The 21,870-nt window shown below is 43.5% G+C and overlaps 1 protein-coding gene across 4 annotated transcripts in view; it reads right to left on the bottom strand.

The window, feature by feature from the left end:
- FRMD4B (FERM domain containing 4B) overlaps positions 1 to 21,870 on the bottom strand; it is a 130,429-nt gene that overhangs the window by 17,736 nt on the left and 90,823 nt on the right. For all 4 annotated transcript variants that reach the window (XM_065642487.1, XM_065642485.1, XM_065642486.1 and 1 more), the window contains exons 8-11: positions 11,052 to 11,135; positions 9,766 to 9,831; positions 8,681 to 8,738; positions 7,724 to 7,810 (exon numbers count right to left, since the gene is read on the bottom strand). In XM_065642487.1, coding sequence (XP_065498559.1) covers positions 7,724 to 7,810; positions 8,681 to 8,738; positions 9,766 to 9,831; positions 11,052 to 11,135 — 295 coding nt within the window. The remainder of the gene's footprint in view (positions 1 to 7,723; positions 7,811 to 8,680; positions 8,739 to 9,765; positions 9,832 to 11,051; positions 11,136 to 21,870) is intronic.

The following is a 21,870-nucleotide window of genomic DNA, read 5'->3' as shown; positions in this document are numbered from 1 at the left end:
AACTTCAAGTTTTGTGAAAAAGTACATATTTACGCCACGCTTCATTTGAAACATTCTTAACACAGATCGTAACTGAAACATAACCCAGTGCATGTGTTTGTGGGGAAAACTCTGGCTGTTTCAGTGACCTTTCTCTTTGTTTAGTTAAAACTTTCCTTTCTAGTACTACAATTTATTATTAGATCTGACTATATGAAAAATGCAGCAAGGGGAAATGTCATTTACTTAAACTAATGAGTCATTTTTCTAAAAGGTTGTGGAAGTTTTACTCTACTGCTCAAGTAAGTTTATCTTTGTATTAGAGGCACCCTGCCCAATCACGCTACTTTCAGAAGTGCCCTCTTCATAACTTGGCATTGAACTTTTAAAGAAATACATTAAAAAAAATAAACAGAAAACAGCTCATGCAGTATGTCAGCACATTTAGCAACAGCACCCATGGGTGCTCCAGCACGCAGACATCGCCAGCACAACCCCAGCAGCTCAGTCGCCTCCCCTGCCCAGCCCGCCACGCACACTCCCATCCCCGCACTCACCTCCCCACAGCACCAGCCCCTTCTCCCGGGCACCACCGGCCACTCCAGAAAGCATTAAGGGTGACATGAGAAGAGCAGAGCAAGAGGCAGCTGCCGTGCCATCCTTCTGTGCCACCGGCTCCGCTTTCGCCGCCTTCACCTCCCACTGCTGACACACGCCTGACATCACCGCCTCTCCCTGCAGAGACGCCTCCCGACCCACCCTTTCCCTCAGATAAAGGCAAAACCGAACGGAGGAGAGAACCAAAGAGGGTTTTTACTGAGGGGCTGCACCCCTTAGGGGCCCACCAAGGCCTGTTGGGGGGCCGAGCTAGGAGCCAGCCCAGCCAGGGGGGCTGCAGCGGCAGCCTGGGCCCCCACGGCAGAGTCCTGGCCCTGACTCACACCCGACAGGTAACAGGTTCGACCAGAAGCATCGCTCTGTGTTCCCAGCTGCCCCGCTCCCACGCTCGTAAAAACGATGGGCGTGCTTCAAACATGACCTCTGGAAAAAAAACTGCCTTGCTGCCTCTTATCGGTTGCAGGTGATGACTCCCCATCCGCTTTATCACTTCCTTTAGGTTTTTCCCCTCCGGGTGTGCTGGGCATTCCCGAGGGCTGTGGGAGAAGGGGTCACCTCTCCTTGGGACAGCAGGGGTGAAGGGGGACAAAACGCAGCCGCCCCACCACCTTGAGCAGCGTCCTGCTCAGACAGAGGGACACACCAGCACGCCAAGGGTCTGGGCGGACCCTTCCATGAGGAGCTGCCTGTGCAAATCCAACCTCAGCCCCGGGTGAGATGCATCTCTGATCATCTGCGGTGCCAAGAACGACAAGAAAAAAAGCCTTTGCATTTGTAAGGAAACCTTCATGGAATTGCCTCAGGATGTGGGTAGAGCTTTGCCACATTTCCTCCCCACCCAGTGAGATCCACCCCAGCCCAAAAACGAGCTGATGGTGCCCGAAGCATTTGCAGCCGGGTACATTCAGCATAAAGACATTTGCCACTTTACCCAAAGACACACAGGACTGGGACAACTCCGGCTCCCCTCCTCTGCTGCTCCAATGCAAGAGAGATGGGGAAAAGGTGTTTCAAATTCTGCACGCAGGACACAGTTTTGCTCTTAGGGACTAAAAAGCACTCTGTCCTTAAGCTATCTCACGAACAACATAAGATCCTTAGCAACCAACTCCTCTGACAAACCCTCCTGCAGTCAGGTCTTCTAAAACAAAAAGACCAATGACTATTTGAGTAGCTTCAGAATAAGTTGTAGACTAATAATATTTAGATAGGTGCACTTAAAAATAATCACAAATGAATGCATTAAGAAATTTCTGCCTAACATGTCTGGATTCATGAAGAGGAAGAAAAGCACCAACACAAACAAGGGCAAAAAAAAAAGTAATAAAAAATAAACCAGAGTAAACCAAATGAAATCCTATAAACTTCAAATAAAAATTTCTAAATTGTGGTCAAAAGGCAATACTCAGAAACTGTCACTGCATTAGTGTTTTCCTACTCCCTTCAAATACTCTGTAACTCTGTAAAGACATGTTTCTAACTCATTCAGAATTTCAATCTTACCTAAACTACATGCATATTAAAAGAGAAGAGTTGTAAAAAAAAACCCAAACATATATCTGGAAATCTGAAACTGGTTTTTGAGGGCTGGAAGGACAATTAGAAATAATTAAAATGTTTTTGTGGAAGTTTTGCAATGGATGTTCCCTTTAACCAGATGATTAGGTCCACCAGAGCTAATGAATGTTTTCTTAAAAGTCTTTTCCATCTAAATGATTGCCAGATCCTTAAAGGCTCATGAGAATTCCACTCCCGTTGAGCATGTCTGACTCTCCAGGCAGAATTTGGTCTGGTCAAGGTTAGTTTTTTGGGTTTTTGTGGAGAAGGTGGAGGTGCAAAGGTGTCTGATCACACCTCATTACTCAGGCACTTCTGTGCAACAGCCAGACCTCTACCAGCCAGCTACTGCTTTTGCCAGCCCATGAGTTTAAGTTTCCTGCATATTTACTGTGATTCTCTTCAAGATACTACAGAAAACCAAACAAAAAGATATCACCATTCTAACCCTCTTTTCCCATACAAAGAGAGCTGTAAATTGTAGTCTAATGAGACACAAAGCAGACACAGACTGTTTAAGTAGTGAGACACCTTAATAAAAGAATCAGCCTTTTTTTACCTGGCCAATCTTGCATCCAGTTTTGAATAAAATGTGAGTTTGTCTGGGCCTGACAGCAGCAGCTCAGCTCGCTGGCTCAGAAAAACAGCCCCATCAGGATCGGAGGCAGGAGCTGGCAGAGCTTGAGAAATGTGTAAAAGAGCTTCTCAGGGGCCCTGTGCTTAATACTTGTATCAGCCTGATGCATTTTGTTTTAAAAAAAAAACAACTTTGTTTGTTCATTTTATTGAATGGGATGAAAGTCTGGACAGAAGCTGGCTGCAGGGTTGTGCAGCCAAGCACTGGTGCACCAGCCCCGGGCACAGCATGTGCAACAGCTGCACCCACAATGTTTCCAAGGTTGATGGCAAATTCTAACCAAGAGCTAAGTTACTCAGATCTCTCACTTTCCACCCAAGGATAAGGTCAGCATGCAAGTGCAAACCATGCTGCAGCATTTGCAGCAGCCTTTCCCTTGGGAAGCACTTGGAAAGCACCTCATGGTACGTGTGGTGCCTGCAAGGAGGTTCGGCAATCTGCATCCCAGAACTGACTAGGAAAGGCAATCTCCAAACAAATCTGGCAATTCAGACCAAGGAAACATTAAAGGAACGCACCCCACCCCAGTGAAGGAAATTACCACCCTACCGACAGTGCTGGACAAAGGGCTGTGTTTCAGCCCCTCTGCTGCAGTTTGCTGCCTGGCACACTACCTTCAACCAAAATCTTTGTTTTAAATTGCTGTGCCTGGCCTTGGAGGGAAGTATTTGACTAGATGGCAGGAGGGCCAAACTGCACCACCTGGAGCAATTTCTGAGAGAGGAAGGCAGATGGCTCCCACCTGTGCCAGCATAAATTGGTAGAGTTCACCTGGAGGCATCCTTCATCTCTTGCATATTAAGCCAGTCCTCTAAAAAATGTCTTCAGTCACATCTTTTCCTAATGCATTATGATCCGTCCTTGCTCGGTTCTCACTAGCATTGGCATTAACAAGAATCAGAGATGCCTCGGCACCAAGCTGTCCCAAAAAGCATGTTTTGGGGCAGGTGATGCTCAAGCAACTTTCCACACATCTGGAAGGAAGTGAATTTCAGAGCAGTCTCATAACAGCTCTGTTTATTTTAAATAATTGTGCAAGTTTCGTATCTTATGTCTAAATCAACAGCTTCTACTTGGTGAGAAATAAACACCATAAAAGAAATCTCTGCCTAATTAGATCTGCCTGCTGAGAAGCCTGTATGAATGCCATTGTGTTCTGAACCATTCAGCAAAGCAGGACAGTAAATTCACATTCAGTTATTGTTCTGCAAGGGAAAACTTTCAGCATCAGCTCTTAGTATATGTTGAATCAAAAGAAAAATATAAATATTACCCATTTCAAAACTTGCACACTCTTAACAAAAACACTTCTGAGAACACAATGTGTTCAAGACAACCAGCATTAGAATCGAAATTCTTGCAGATTTGAAACAATACCATAGCAAGATTAGTACTTCTCTTCAGACATTATAGTTCATTTATCACCAGGGAGTCGCCCACAGAAACACAATGAAGTGGGAGAACAAGTTAAAAAGCCAGCAAGCTGCCTTCTCAGATTCCTGTCCCTCAGAGGATCACCACATATTGGCTGAACGCAGAATAAACTCAATCCATACCATAATACACGCTCCATAAACAAGATGATGTATTGTTTACCTCACCAGTGAGAAGAACAGGGCCAGAGATAAAAGGGAGATCTATTCTGTTTTGAAATGGCGTATGAAGTCCTGGGACCTGTTTTATGCTTTTCCTAATTGATTCAGAGACTGGGGGACAGGATCTTGGCATGCCACCTCATAGCAAGCAGGAGGCACCTCTCGGTATTAACTGCAGCTGAAGGGAGAATACGTTTGCAAAGCAGCAGGACTGCAGAGTTAATCCCAGGTCTGAGCTGAAATCTGAACAAGGGCTGCCAAACCCAGTCTTTTTAAACTGTGTGAGACTTCAGGATTATCATCAACTCAGCCAAGTGTAACCTCCAGTCAGTGTGAAGCCACTGCTTCTATCTACAAAGGAGAGACAATTTTCATAAATGACACAAACCAATAATACTCCATTTTTGGTCTATCACAGCGCTGGAACACAGTGCTCTCCTTGGCTCCCATCAGCTCGCAGTCCCAAGCAAGAGGTAAAACATGGGCTTGCTTCAATAGAAACTGCTTCCAAAGCAATACAAGCTTTCAGCAGTGACTTACAGCAACAAAACTCTTTTCTCCAAACGATCTCAGGTCAACTGGCAAAATATTAATAGCTGGACTCAAACCTCCCCATCCAGCTTTACACACACAGACACAGCAGGTTCTCCTGGTCCAGCCCTGAGTTACACACCTTTCCCTGACAGATGATTGACGGTACATGTGCAAGCATTGGCAAGGCTGGGCGATACGGATCTGGAGATTGCTTCATCCAAATCTGTCTTGCAAGTTGTTTCCTGTGAAGAGTTCTCAACCTTGGACTTCACACAACAGTGTTGATCCAACCACAAACTCTTGGGATAACCACTGTGCTCTGAGGCTCATTTTTAGATCTCTTTATCTAAGGACCTAATTGGATAGCACCATAAGATTTCACTTTTTGAGGAGGGTGGTTACATTTCCTGGTATTTAATTGACAGCGCATTAATGGTGCAGTTAATTGTATATACTTTTATTATTATTTTTTAAATTTCATTCTAAATATGGACTTGGCTCTTGCCAGATGCCTATGATGAATGCATTAAACAAATACAGCTATGTGTGACAGCAGCCATTAGCACTGCAGAAAAGACACAGGTAGCAGAATAAAACCCCCTGGCGTGAATTCAGCTGGAGCACGGGCACCAACTCCTGTTCAAAGGCTCTCACCTGAAACTCAGCAGATTTCCCACTGCAGCCACTATCAGAGAGACTTGCACAGCCAGAGATTAGTTGTATATTTAAAATTAGGAAAAGCCAGCTTGGTCTTCAATATGTTTGGACTCATCCTTTCCCAGAGTTAATCAGCTGCATGTATACTTAAATATAACTAACTGGAGAAGTGGAGCACCATAAGAATGCTCTTTCCCAGATGACCAGGGAAAAACACAACAGCACTTTTGATCCTCAGTATAAACAGCAGGATAACACCAGTGCATGGCAGTCACGAGTTTGGCTTCACCCCAAAAAGCAAAACAAGAAAATTCTGCTAAATCCAGCAAATCTAGCACCAAATCCAGCAAAACTAGCACCTCTGCTCCAGAAGCCAGGCACAGTGCTCCCCTCTCTCACAGGCTGCTTCAGAAAGGATTGTGCTTGCAGACTCCTTGGAGATTCAGGCAAGCTATATAGACTCTTATCTCTCCAAAATATATTCTGATACATTAATAAATATGAACAAACAACAATACTGGGTAAAATGAAGCTTCTGCCTGCCACATCACAGGCAGCATCACTATAGCTACACTGAAATAAACAGCAGTGTCTCAACATTTTAAGTCCCAAACCAAGTCGGGATATAAGCGCCCCTTGTAACTAACTGTAGCAGGGTATGACTTGGTATCTGGACCCTGCTGACCTTAAAAAAAAAAAAAAGCTGCTTGGTTGATGTCGTAAACTGAAATCTCACAAGCACAAAAACTGCTTGGCAAAGCAATGCTTCTAGCCAGGCAGGCTACATCTTCTTGGACAGCATTGCTGGTCACAGCAGGACATCTTGGCTAGAAAATGATCCTTGTTTGACCTGACCAGAAAAATCTTGTAGATGTTGCCTAAAAACTCCAAAGTGTTTAAGAGCAAGAGGAGCTCCTTGATGCTCTCCTTTGATGATCAATGGCTGTATTAATATTGACTTGATCTTCTAGGGTTCCTCTTGTATCACTGCCATTTAGAACATTCATGGTAAGAGAGATCTGTGGCTAAGCTAAGTGCTTTACTAAACAAAGCAAAGAAAGGATCTTAGAGTTCAACCTGGGAGACACAGGTATATAAATATACCAAAGGAAACCAAGTAATAGCCTGCTCTGGAAAAAGAGATCGAGTTAGGAGCTTGAAGGGGAATTACTCTTAACAAGGAAGTTTTGATAAGCTGTGGTTTTTTGGCACAAATACACTAAACAATATCATTTTGCAAATGTAAAATCCCCTGGCAAGAAGCACATACTTCATGTGAACTCCTGCCCAGATCATTCCTGGGGAAGGAGAACAGCAAAGCTCTAGGTCTCCATCTCCTCCCTGCTTAGATGTTCCAACAAAGACAAGACCAGAAAGAAACCACACACTGAACCCTGCACATGCAGTCCTGGCTCTTCCCCCTGACCAAATGGGTTAAATAACTCTTCAAAGACCACCAGGGCTCAGTCCTGGGCTGATGAGAGCTTTGACGGAGCCAGCAGTGCAATATGGGACCCTCCGCTCTGTCTAAACAAAGGAGGTTTGTTGGCAGAGTTGACTCTGCAGGAGGCATGTTGGGGAGCAGGGAGGTGCAAAAAGAACAGAACAACCTCCAGTATTTGACACTTATTCCCAAATCCTCCCTTACAATTCGTCACATCATAAAAACATACAGTTGCCTAAACAGGTCTGCAGTTTCACACAGTCCCCTTCGTATTACATGGATATCAGTGGAGCCTTTTATCACTTGACACACCAAAAACACTTACAAAAGCCAAGTGAAAACACTGCTTGAGTACCAAGGCCTGTAGCTCATGACATGCAGAAACCCACTTGCTTTGTATTTCTGTAGGTGTCCCTGGAGGATGCCAAAATTCCTGTCCAGACTGTCCTGAGACCACCAAATTCAAGATAACACATGAGCCAAACCTCCCAAAGAGAGTTCCCACTGTCCACGTTGAGAGTTTTACTGCCTCGGTGCCAGCAGAATTCTCCTTCTCCCTCCAACCCCTTCTCTTTTGCTCACTAGCCTAATATGCAACAGCTTAAAAAAGTAGATTCTGACACACACCACCACCCACATCCTCATCCAAAAAAAAAAAAAAAACAAAAAAAACACACAACAAAACAGATGCAAAAAACTTACTTTTCTAGGCTTAACTTTGTCTTGTAAGTCGTACTGGCCTATTCCTTTGTAACTTATTCCAAGCCACCATGGGATTCCTTGTTTATCCTGAAAAATGGATACGGACATGAATAAACAGCTACTTAAGAATTAAGCAATTCCAAGATTACAGCCCCTTTCATTCTGTGACAAGCATGGGTAGGTATGGGACAAGGACATTTTTTGCAAAGAAATTGACGTGAAGTGGATTGCCAGAGTGAATGTCAAAATGTTCTCCCCTTGCCTTCTCAGCCAGAGGCAAGAAACCACGTGGTGGCTGTGCGAAGTGGACAAAAAAGCGACGGTGCTGCTGAAACAAGGGGGTGTCACTTGTTGTGGGAGTAATGCAGGCACAGACAGCTGCAGGAGGAGAGAACGGCACAAAACATCAGCTTCTCAGGTACCACAGTCTTGGCCATGACTCAAGGTAAGGAAAGATCATCTCTGCCGAGCTCTTCTGCACAAAACACTTTGGCCCAGGCTCTGCTCTACAAATGGGAATAAATGGTGTTTTTCCATCACTCCAAAAATATTTCTCAGCATTTTCCCACTCCAAGTGCACACTCACTAATCACCTGCCACTTACAAGTACTCTTTTCTACATTGTATTTTTTTTTTTCTAATCTTGATTAGAAATGTCTCTGAGGAAACTATTAACTGCTTCAGATCTACAAGTGATATCCAGTTTAATTAAGCTGATACAAATTTAGCTTCTGATAGGATTACAGAAGGTTTCAGAAAGATTCCTTTCAGTCTTCTGCATGATGCTTTGCTGCTCTCTGGAAACAATTAAGGAATATTGAAGGGGAAAAATGATAGAGGTTGAAAATGGGGGGGTTAATTCTGATAGAAGAGTACTGAATCATCTAACTACTCCTCTAGGAATGTAATCACATGTAATAATCTAAGCAATCACATTATCTATGAGCATTTACTAACCTTTACTCCATAGTAATGAACTCCATATGTTGGCAAAGCTTCTACCACTTTCATGTACCTGTAGACAGATTTATATCATATCAGATAATTTTCTCTGGAGGGAATATTATCTATTAACATTTTTTTCACACATATATTCAGGACATGTCATTTATCACTTGCATATTTTGAAGGTCTTAATAACTGAAGGCCCATGTTTTGAAGAAAAAAAAAACAACTTAGCATCCTGGCTCAGAGAAAGATGTGGTATTTTGGTCCAGGTAAAGCTAATGGAAAAATTCTCATACAACACAATGTTCAACCTCTTAGAAGGTCAGCAAACCGAAAGTAAAAATTTTCAACTGAACATGTGAACTTTTTGGAAGATGTTGGAAGTAAAGACCTGCCTATGATCATTGCACTATAGGTGCTTTGGTTAGGATGGATAGGCTCCAAATTAAAGTGTTCATGCAGTTGTACAACTGTTTCACAAAGCATTTCAGACAACAACTGGACAATTCTTTCCCTTGTTCCTATTGAAAGAAGCTCATGAATTATTGAGACAGTTACAGCTTCAAGGTACCTGAGAAAAACTATAAGTTGCCTGCATTGTGCAATCACGGTATTCTTCTCACATCACACTGAATTTGTCTGCAGGAAGTCCAGTAACATTAACGGTGAATTAAAAATAAAATTCCACAGGCTCTGTTTACATCTTGGAAGACTGTGTTCTTTTGAAAGCCAAATTCTGAACATCTCAAGAAACATGCATTTGGGGTTTTTTACAGGACCTATAAGGTTTGGTGTGAAAACTAATTGATAGCAAGCAGGGTATGGAGAAGAGTCTTCCAATAAAGTAAGGCCCAAATAATTTATTTTATATTTGAGGTATCTGAATGAGGACACACAACCTTAACTGCAAGTCTGAAATCTGAAACTTTGAATAAGTTACTTTGAAATGTAACTCAAAAAACCCCCCAGAACTGACAGATACAAATGGTAAAGCTTGCAAGCTATAATGACCAAACCAGCCTGCACTTCTACTTCTCAACAGCACCAAAAAAGTAGAAATATCACCTTCACAAATTAACAAGTGTCATACTCACTGAACAATGGCTTGTCCTCTGGTCAGACCTTTAATTTGTGTATAATGCTCAATTACTCTGTCCTCACTGCAAAACAAGCACAAAACCCAACTTAGAGGCTCAGTGACTTTTTTCACATGTGACAGCGCCTGTCAAAATTCAGATGCCAGCTCAGCATGCAGAGATGTGTCCCTCCGTACATTTCTTGCTCTGGTTTATATTCTGTGTCTTACTGATTTCTCGCCCACCCTTCACTGAGCAGTGTGGAGATGCCCTGCTGATTCCCACCATTGCATGCTGCGTTCCAGACTAATTAACAAATTGTTTCAGATCAGCCTACTCTGTCGCAAAATTACAGCACTAATTGTATAAATTCATTTTCACATTCTAAAGGACCAGGTCTTCAAAGGATGGCTAATGGTCCATACATAAGACAGAAGAATTTAAACCAGAAATGTTTTAATTCCAGTATAGTTTTCCCCTGACATTTCACAGGTGAAAAATATATATATCTGTCAGCAATGACATTTTTGCATTTTTCCTGTTATATACTTCAACATTTTATTTTAGTAGAATGAGAAATAAAATATGCATTTAAGTGTCAAACACTTCAAAGAAAAGCCCAGCAGTTTTGATTCTGAAAACGAAAACAAAAAAAGCACAAATCATAAGTACTGGTATACTTGAAAATCCATCAGGTATACACACAATAAAGCACCAACGACAAAAACAAACATAAAAACCCCCACCACAAACACACAAGTGAGGGAGTCAAACTTGCACAAAGGGCATTCCAAGAAAACAATATCATTGATTCATCCCAAATGCTGTGTTCCTTCACAGCAGATCCAAGCCACAAAAATGGACCTGCTTTTCTGTTTCCAGCTTATTTTCTCCCCCTGTCCTATTGAGGGGAGCAGCTGGGTGGGCATCTGGCCCAGCTGACATGAACCCACCACAGAGGCTCTATTGGGTGACAGCTGAAGAGCAAAGTGCTCTTTGCAAACCCAGGCTTGGCTGGAGTTCAGATTTCAGCTCTCTCTAACCCATGGTCCCCATGTATTCCAACCTAGCAGTTTCTAATCCAGTAATTTAATTAGAGTGAACTTTCAATGAGGGTTTTGCATCCAATCTTGTGTAATTTATAACCTTCTAAAAACTGGAAATGCTTGAACACAAGCAATTAATTCCAGGTCCTACATCATACAGGCTGAAAACTTTTTTTAAAGAGTTTGCAAAACTCTTTAAAAATGATCTTGTTACTACAATTCATAGCAATAATTTACATTTTAAATTAAACAGCTCACCAGTAAGCAAGCGATGGATGCTCCTGCAGTGTCTTGGTAGGAAAGACAGGTAGTGTCTTCAAGTCTTTCCTAGTGTTTTCATCACTAAAAACCAAAAAAGGCACAGAGTCACTGCTAGTGAATCATAGATGCAATCATTAGTTTCAACAGGAGGAAAGCGCTGTATTTGCTACCCAAGAACATGGTGCATTGCCCCATATCGGGCTCTCATAGCAATGTAACTCTATAGGCCCTCTCACATGACAGTGATGTATATGGTGTCATGCAAAATAAGTCCTGTTGTAACTCATTATACAGACACATGATTCTCAGGCCACCGTAGCAGAAGCACCGTATCAGTATTTATTTTGCACGCACTCTATTTGCTGAGTGCAGAATGAGCCCTCAACAGCTGCAGAAGAAAAGCCTCTGCTCAAAAGCAAGGCTTGTAGTACTAATTTTTGCTCTATCTTTAGCTAAAATCCTACCTCTGGACAATACATTTCACAAAGCAGCATGCTGTTTGTCAAGTCTCAGAGTTCAACACTGATCTGATTCAAAACAAAGGGTTTCAGTTCATATACTTTAGAATATTTTCACTTAAGAGGTTTCCTGGACTGCTCATTCTACAGAAAGTTCAAATATTTTGGACTCCAGGCCCAGTCTGGAACAAAATAAAGGGGGTTGAAGTACATGACTGCAATTTGTCATGAAAAACCCCAGCAGAATATTTAAAAGCCTATTTACAGGCATCAGTAAAATGGTTAAGATTTAATTAATGGAGCATTGAAGAATAAATCAGCTGAAACTTGCACGCCTCATTTCTGCAGGATTTCTGCGTGCCTTCGCAGCAGCGCCAACAAGCACGAACATGACTTTTCTATGTAAGGAATGCATCAGTCACGTCCATCAGCATCCGCCTTGACTTCTGCATCCGGGCTTTCCTTGAAGGTGCTTTCCTCCTTCTGACCTCTGTTTTCGGATTCCACGATGAGATTTGATCTGAGCTACACGCCCTCTCATCCCCCAACGTGAGCACCCTGTGCATCAGTAGAGTGGAGCAGAGCGCAGAAATCTGCTCCATGGGCACCACATATGGACCTCCAGAGACAGAGGAGGCAGCATACTCCTACCACACTTCCATCTCACATGGCAGATGTCACATGGAAGGTGCAGTAAATTAAAGCTTTTTGTTCTCAGTGAACACAGGCTAATCGCTCTGCAAGCTTCTTCGGCCGGCTGTGACAATGTGCCTCAACCCTGACTAAGAGGGACCACCTCCGGGGACGAGGAACCGGTTCAATCAATGGCCTATTTATTCTTCAGTGTCTTTGATGAAGTTGCCAAGAAGGGAGTCAATTAGCACCGAGGAGCTGTTGTTGCTGAGCTTTGCCGGGCCAGCGCTCTTCTGCCAGGAACACGCACTTTTCTTTGCAAGCTGGCCAGCACCCTAGTGCCACAAAGAGGGACAGCTGGGCAGAAGAATCAGGATCTCCCCTCCCAGTGCTCAGATACAGCCAGTGCTCACAAAAGCTGAGGGGATTTTATTCACTCCTTGAAAGACCATTTCGATGAGATCAAAAGGCGGCAGGACATCTCAGCTTGCAGCAAGAAGGTAGACTATCAAGGTTTGTAGGGATACATGAAAATGCAGATAGAGCACACCCTCCTGAGGCCTTAGAATCCAGAGCAAAAAAAATAAAAAACACCAAACAAGTTTCCTCCAATTTTTAAGCCTGATGCATAACTGCAATGGCTGCTGTAGCAGTCAGGCTTGGCAGGGAAATGCAGTGAAGTAGGAAAGGTTTGGGAAGAAAGCAGTAACAAAATAACTCATTTTTACCAAATGAAAGGGATGTTCCTCTAAATATATACTCTCAACCTGCAATATTCATAATCAGAGGTTTAATGGCTAGTCAGTAAACCCTTATTTAGCAACCTCATTGCCAGCAAACAACAAAATGCCCAAGCAATGGCTGAAGCCAGGAGGTGAGAGCTGAGCTCCAGAGGCAGCCAGGCACGTGGGACAGGTGACCCCCAGCTGTCACCAACACAGCCAGCTGGAGAGGTCCCAAACCCTCCTCTGCCAACCATTACAGGGCCAGTAGCCTCCCCATCACTGAGCCTCTGCAGAAATGCCCCAAATCCTGGCAGCTGCATCCTACCATGCTCTGAAATGCCACCTTTTGTACAATCTGTGGCCTCCAGTGGGGCTACTCGCCTTCCTGTTTGGTTTTTGGGCCCTTGCCTCTGGACCTGGTTGAGTAGCAGCTTACTTCATCCTCATCAAATGACAAAATGTAGATGCTAGTTAAGCTTGATTGATGAGTAGCAACTCATCAATATGGAAATGTCTGCCACTGAATTTAAACCAAGCACCAGCCAGCCAGCACACCCACCACCTGACAAGGTCTGTGGGCTCTGAGCTGGGACACATAGTGACCAAAGGGCTGCAATCATGTCTGTGCCATGACTCAGGGCATGTCCCTCCAGCACTGACCCAAAACCACAGGCCTTGCTGCAGTTCATCAGCAGGCAAAACCCATAGTGCTGTGACAACTTACAGCAGAACTGGACCTTCCTTCTCTGTTGTTCTGCCAACCTACAAACGCACCCAACTTCTCACAATAGCAGAGAATACACTTCTTTTACGAGGCAAAGTTGGCCCTTGGGACTTGCCTTCCTGAAGGGACAGAACCTCATCCTGAGGTCCAGACACACCGTCCTGTCCATCTGCAGCTAGAGGGAGTCCATAAAAATGGAATTATAAGGCCTGAAAGTCTCTGATAAACCACATAAGGATTTTATTTTTTCCTGCATAACTGTAAGATAAAGCAGGAAACAAGCCTGGAAAAATGTAAAAGGCTTGGGAGAAACAGGGCACAGCTCCTTGCATGCTGGATGCCTTCAGACAGCGCAGGCTGGCACATGGCAGCCCTGTTCTGCTGACTGCGTGCCCGAGGATTAGCATTTGGGGTGATTCACAGCTTCAGGGATAATAAAAGGCTCAAAGGGTCCTCCGCCTCTTTCCACAAAGTTCATTATCACTTGATCTGCACAGAGCAGCCCAAGCACGTCTCTCCTTGACCTTCAGGATCACTTTCCCAAGCCCTCTAAGACCCAGGCGTTCTCTAGAGGTGACAACTCCAGATAGCAGGAGTGACGGTTTGAATTATTACCTGTTCCTGTTTGGTTTCACAACGGCCACAAGACAATACAGAATTCACAGGGCAGACAGCCCTGGCTCCAGATGTCCAGCCATCTACACTATCTACCAGCCAAAAACACCAGTGTTGTATCTGGTGTGTCCCTGGGTGGTTCTCATCAGGGCAGGAGGACTCGGCTGTTGGGATGGAGAGGCACGCTTGCATTTAATCTGACCTCTGCTATGGAGGGGGCTTCTTGACTGCTGGTTCTTGGAAAAATGTCAATATATAAACTTAAGCTCCCCAGAGTCAATAGGACGGAACATTTTTGGCAAAGGGTTTGTTTATTCCCCAGGAGGAAAGTATAGGAAACTCTCATCTGAAGTATAATTCTTCTCCATAGTGGAACAAGAGAAAAACAGACAGACCCTTTCCTTCCCATTCCACCCTCTAAACTGAGAGTTTTCTCCCTGGCAGATATTGAGCAGAACTTGGATCGATCTGAGCAACATAAATTCAAATCTACAGCAGGCCCTCCTCACGCCAAACCCCAGCTCATATTCTTGGTACTGTCCATATTTAATCTACTGTCTCAACGTGAACATTGGGCAAGATGCTGTCCCCATGAGCATGCCCTACTCACCAGTGCCAGCTCTATGGACATGGAAGGGCAGCGTGTCTCCAAAATAACCAATAGCGATATTTATAACATATACCATACTATGAGCAGACACTACCACATTCACACTACTATCTCTAGCAGCAAACCAGGACCAATTCCATATGCTTCTGACAGCCCACTGACGTTTCACTGAAATTACAGGCATCTTGCTAAAACCCCACCAGAAGCCTGTGAAAGAACCAGACTATTGTGCCACGCTTTGTCTGAAGCACAGTACTGAAAATTAGGAGAGACTTACATATTTATGTTCGCAGAAAGTGCATCTTCACAGCTTGTAATCAAGTGATACAACACCCCCTGCTAGGTAAAGATTTACTCTAATGTGTTAATTAGGACCATTTGTCAACAGCTGCCCAGGCTATTCCCTGCACCCAGGAAAAGCAGTTTATGCCTGTTGCTAACACATGGAAGAGCTTAGATGTAATAAAATGTGGTTAGTGATATTAGCATAAAATGTGACGAGCAATAAATGCACCCAGAGCAGCAAAAGCAATATATTGGACTACAACACAAAGGCTTATCAGTCCACATAATCTTTGTAAATATTAACAGCTTGATAAGGATGGGACTTCAGACAACTTTTAACTGACTAAAGTGATGGTAGGTGTGTCTGCCTATCCTGAATTGTGCTGATAACATTTTAAAGGCAGGAATTTATCAGTAGGGAAAGTCCATTGTATAGAGATTTTCTTCTCTTCTCAGAGCCACTTGACCTCACATAAATACTTACTCTTATGTTGCTATGTGATCATTACAATAAGTCAACTCCTGGGTGTTTCTGAATGTCACTATTTTATAATCGGTTAAATCTTGAAATTAATTTCAGGCACATCGCCGGTAGAATTTAGCGTGGCCCTGTTTTTAGAAAATAACAACGAACCTCTCAAGTTGACCTGAAAGCTATTTCATGGACACCTAAAATCAGCACACGCTTCAGAGAATCACGTGAGATATAAGGAAACATGGAGCTTCACAGCTGAAGGAAGACACAGTATACCCTGCATCATGAAGATGCTTCAAAAACTTTGAATTAGGATTCTTCTTCTTGTTCTGTCTAAGATATTTAGGGCTAGCAAAACAAACAGAAACAGCACACAATTAGATACTTGAAAAACAACAATTTTCAGATGGCTGGTCAGTTTACTCAGATTATGTTAGTAATGCTATTTCTTGGGAATAACCACTGAATTCCTTTACTACATGATTACGAGCGATGCTATAACAGTACAAGAACATCCCGTGTCACTGCCCACACCTCAGTCTGGTCCTAAAATGACTTCCTAAAGTGACCAGACTTAGGGTAGCATCACCAAGGTCTTCAAGGTGCTCCCATTCCACGCATTCACAGATGAGAATCAGCAACACAGACCACCACAATGCAGCTGGACTGCTTCAGCAACAGGTGCCTTTTCTGAAGGTTTTGTTTTGTTTTAAAATAAATAAAAGGGTAGAGCGTGGCAACCTCACACTCCCATAGAGGTTGGTCTGCCTTTCAAGGTACCACAAGAAACAGGTGTGAAGCAGCAGCAAGGCAAGAGAAGAGAAAAGAAATGAGTGAGGTTAAAAGTGCAAGAGGAAAAAAGTAGGAGGGAAGGAAGACAGAGTAGGGAAGGTACGGGAAGAGCCGATGGATTTAGCAGCTTTCGAGTATGTCAGAACAGCAGGATCTTGGCAGCAGGATTTTGAAATGCACTCTGACAAACCCTCTTTTGTGACAAATGCCAGACGATGCCCATCATTTCCCAAGCTTTCAGTTTATGGTCTGCTGGCACCCTCAAGAAAGTTATTTTTCTATTGAAGGAAGACCAGATCTGGAGAGGCCATAAACAAGGGGCTCCCCTTGGCACAGCACAGCCAGAGCCAAACCTTAACCCCCCAGCCAGCGGGGAGCTTTGCCCGGGGCTGGGCTGCAAAACCTGCCACTTGAATACCAGATAGGAACCGCCTGCTCAGAAAGGTATTTGAAGGAGCATTTTTAAGAGCCTTCCAACCCTGTACATAAAAAGGAACACGATAAGGAGTACAGATGGCTTTTTCAATGCCAGGCTCATTGTACATCTATGCTGCGGCCATGCTGTGGATTCCCACGCTGTGCTGCAACAACAGCTTTAGTTTTACAGCTCGAAAGGGACCCGCACCAAACACTGAGCGTGCCTGGGGGTTGGCAGCCCTTCCCCACACTTGGCGCAGGCTGGACCCACAGCCTTGGACCCCAGGCCTGACTTCCAGCTCCAGCCCTGCTCCTTTAGGCTAATTTCTCTGCTTCCTGAACCCTGCCTGACTCTGAAAGAACAGCAGCAGTGCCCACTGATCTCATGGAGGTTTGGTCACCCAGCTCATTGGCTTTTGGATGATGACCAAGAGCATCATTGAAAAAGCAACATTTCTCATATCAGCTATATGCATGCACCTTTCTATCCACGGACATGGAGACCAGACAAATGAGGGTGTGAGCTGCTCCTAAATGAGGCACCATTTGTATTTCTACTTTGCAGATGACAAACGGGGGTGCTGAGGAAGCAGTTCTCCATGGCTAGAGAAAAATCTGTGTCCTGAACCTGCCCTAAATTCTCAGTTGCTCTTTTACAGCTCTTGATATGAAATATGAATTTTTTGAAGATAAAACCCTTTGATCCTTGAACAACACACCTACCATTGGTGATGGCTGACAGTGCCACGGGTCTGGCACAGGACATCCACGTTTACAGAGCTGCTCAGCCATTCCAACAGCATGTGTTCGCAGTGCTTCTGTCAGATCAGATGGGAAGCAGAACAGCTCTGCTTTACCTGGGGATTTACTACAGACCCAGAGATGATTATTTGCAGTTGATACAACGCTTGAAGGATCTCAAACTCTTCCTCGCAACAGCAGACTGTTATTTCTAACATTCACGCTTTCTTCCTGTTCACACAGAAGTCAGATTAGCCATGTTAGTTGTAGGGTTTTAGCATGTCTGAGCACAGCAGCAAAGCTTAAAGCTTGTTATCACAGCCTTGTGCTGATACAGAGATACATGGAACCACAAGAAAAATAAAGTATCCAAATAATGATAAAGACCTGACAAATCTGCAAAAGCAAAAAAGCTGAGGCTGAAAAGCTGTCATTCCATTTCCTCAAAGTGCAAAATACACCCCACGTGGTACATCCCAATCACTGTCGGGAGGAAAGGCAAAAGAGATATATCTATATATATATATATTTTTTTTTTTTTAAAGGGAGGATGTTATTCTGAGTCAGATCAGAGCCCAAACTCCTGCTTGCAGCAGATGGTGCAAGACTGGAGAAACTTTCTGCAAGCCTGATGACGTTTTCCAGATACGCAACAGAAGGGAGGTGAACACATAATGTAAAAGCCATAAAATCTAATTTTACAGTCGGAAAAGGCAACGTCATTTAATACTGAACCTGTACTTGAAGGAAATTCTAGGCACAAGGGAGAGGGCATCTTTTACCTAAGGCTGTGAAGCTTTGCCATGATACTACCCCAAGCTTAACAGCTATGACAGCAACATGTCTAACTTGTCCCTTGCATGGGGAACAACTTTGGGGATGAATTTTTTTCTGGCACAACACTTTCCTCATCTCTCATCTGCTTTGGATGCTGAGCACACACAAAAGTGCTTCCCCTAGGCGACTGGGTTGTAACTCCCATAGCACTGCTTCTGTGAGTTAAAAGTGCCAGAAAGAAAAGAGAGAAAAGAGGAGAGGAGACTGTGGAGGGACACTTAGAGTAAAAAACACTATGACCCCTTTGCTGCCCCTCACAGAACTGTACAAGCATCATGCATATGAAACAAAAATGCACATTCCTTACCAAATTGCCATAATTATATGTAAATATTAAAGTTACACTGCTGTATCCAAGAAGTAAACCCCATGAGATCAGATTATTAAATTACTCAAAACACCCTCTTTTGTCTTCAATTCTTTGCTCATTTCACCCACAGTGCTTCCACCTAATTCAGCCTAATTCACCTGCTGTGTAATAAGCACACTACATAGATTCCTTGGGAGCCCTTACAGAAGTGCTTTAAAATAGGAAATTGTAAAAGCAAACAACAAACAAAAAAACCCCCAAACACCAACCAACATTAGAATTGCATCATTGCAGATAACGTATGTTTTGGTCTGCCCTGAGCTGTATGAATCTACAGGTAGCACTAACAGAAAAAACCCTCTTGCTATTAGAAATCTAGCAGAAAATTGAAGTGTTAGCTACATCTTTTGTAGCTGCACCTGGTTTACACAGTGATTTTCTACTTCTTATTGAAAAACAAAACACCAGGAGAGAACAACATTTTAATCTTCAAACTTCTGCTTAAGTGCTCAGGGAGATGCTCAGCAACTCCCTGCCCAGCTCCCCTCCGCGTGCTGCCTTCCCCCTCAGCTACCCATTCCTCATGGTATATATATATATATATATAATAGGGGAATCATTGTCACTGAATGAAATACCTATCAAACATGATTTTCCCTAAATGTGCTTATTTACTACCTCAGTTCATTAGATATTCCCAAATAAGGTGAAATAAATAATCACCACCCTCAGCAAACAGGTTCAAAGTCAATAAATCTTTGCTCATCCTGTTTCAAATTAGTTACTGCCAAAGACTGAGCTCAGGAAAGCCCATAGTTGGGTTAGACTGAGACAGAGTTAATCGTTCACAAGCAAGTGCCTCGCAAGGTATTTAAAGAAAAAGGGTTCAAAGTCGCAGCTGAAAGGCAAAATACACAATGACTCACTGGGCAAACAAGCAGCAGTGGAGCACAAGGAGCACAACCCCAGCCAGTGCTGAGCACTGATTTCCAGCAAGGCACCAGATGCCTTGAGCCTGAATCCTGTGGTGATCCACCAGCCCTTTTGTGTCACCCATTGATACACATGGAAGGAAACCCCCAGGGGCTGGAAGAGGCACCCAGACTATGCTCAAGCCTTTGGCCTCCACGTGAGACCAGCACAGATGTCCCCCTGTAACCCATCCACAATCCCAATGGCTCTGGAAAAGAGCTTCCAAGTGAACAGTTCACAACAGGTCTCCTTCTCCAACAGCGCAGCTGAAGAGGAGCAGGTCTGTGGAACAAAAATATTTGTACTGGGGACCTGACACCCACACTGTACCCATTTCAGGGCTTTCTTTAGGCCAGCTCTAGCCTGGCCCCACAGCCTGTTAGTGGCCAGCACACACGAGGTGGGCTTCATTCATGCCACATGGACCCATCCTAAGCCCTCTCCAGAATGCAAACCTCAGAGGGGAAGTAGGAAAAACTGGGTGATCTGGTTCAAATTTGTGTTTCTGCTCCAACACCAGTCCTGGACACAGCCACACTGGAGTTTTGGTCATATGAACCTGGTGAGATTTCCAAAAACAGGCTGGACGAGCTGCCTCCAATAAATCTCAGGTGTGTCCTGTTTCTGAAGCTGCTTTAATCTTGGGCTAAGCAGTGCAGTTAACAGGTGCTTTGCTATCAGACAATTAACTTCTCTCAAGCAGCTGTTTTCTAACACTGCTCAATTTATCAGTTCCACATTCTTTTCTACCAAGAGATTTTCCAGTTTGTCTGGCAAAACTGTCATCTTCCCACACAAATGCTACCCAAAAAACTAATAGTGAGCACTCAATCCTAATTAGGAGCAAACTGTTAATAGCAATTTTCTGCACCTAAACCAAGCACTTAATTTTTTTCCGCAGTGAAGTTTTTAAATTCAGGAGTTTCTGAACCAATTACTCCATAGCCACAGTTTCCAGGGGTATCTTTCACACAAACCTTTTCCTTTTACAAACTGCATTTATCACCCATGTAATGATAAACCCTGGTGCCTCGCACATGTCAGCTATCAGGAATTCATTATTTTGTCTGTGTTATGTTATACCAGTCAGGAGTTATCTTTGCAGCCCACAGGCCAGAATCAAAATTGAATGTGTCAGCTATTTAAAGAAAATGGGAACCCTCCTCCAGCAATTTAATTAACTTTCAGGGAGCACGGCTGGGTTCCAGTCCTGGAAACATTACTGGGGAAAACATGATCCAAGATTATCAGTCAGAAAATAAACTTTTTCTAAAAGTTGCTTTCCTTTTATAGTCTCTGTAGCTAATCTGATTTTAATAAGCATTTTTCTAATGCTAGAAGGATAGCATTTAGGACATCTCAGTTACAAACTGTTTCACCAAGCTACAAAGAAAAATAATACTATATACTATTGTACAGCATTTTTGAGGGCAGATGCTTAGCCTGTAAACTAAATACAGCTAAATCATTTCTTTCCCTAGGAGGCAAGACTTTATATGTTGCACATTTACAAGATGAATAGTTATCAGAATGATCTATTATTTTGCTTGCCAGCCAAGACATTAGGTTTCTTGAAAATTTAATAAAATTTCTAAAATATGATTTTTTTTCCCCCTCAAAACTGAAGCATGCCAGAAGCTGCAACTTGAATCAAACTATCATTTCAAAACCCTCGCATAGAGTTTAAAAAACAAGATTCTGTAAAACTAGGCTTGCAGCTTTTTCTGTTTCATTTGCAAATATGAGAGCGGAGCAGTGTAATCAACCAATACAGAGTTCCAAAACTACCGTTAATGACTAATACTTTGCTTGAGGTTCTTATTACAGGAGCTGGAGAAAAACTGATGGCAATTCGGTTTAAACAGAGAAGCAGCCAACTGGAAACTGTAGACAAGTTGTGAAAAGTGAACACAAGCACAGCGTTACATCCCTCCTCTTGAGCAAAACCTGCCCAGTGCAGCATCCCAGACTTGCTGGGAACGTGGGAGCTGCCCTTTGGGAGGCTTCACTTTGCTCGTGGCAGCCCTGACACGGTCCCATGGAAGGGGAAGAGGAACGGCTCATCAAGCATCCCTGTGGCATGGTCTTCACCACACACAGGGGGGTAATTATCTTGGCTGGGATCACCAGTTCAGGAAACAGGAAGAGGAACTGGATGTGCGGTGAGCTGCATCGATTGTGGACCGCTGTCATCTTCATTAATTGTTCTTCCTGCAGCCCAA

This window comes from Caloenas nicobarica, chromosome 11 (assembly GCF_036013445.1).
Source record: "Caloenas nicobarica isolate bCalNic1 chromosome 11, bCalNic1.hap1, whole genome shotgun sequence".
NCBI classification, from domain to species: domain Eukaryota; kingdom Metazoa; phylum Chordata; class Aves; order Columbiformes; family Columbidae; genus Caloenas; species Caloenas nicobarica.
The sequence above is the reverse complement of the archived record's forward strand: the minus strand, read 5'-3'. Positions and strand labels throughout refer to the sequence as shown.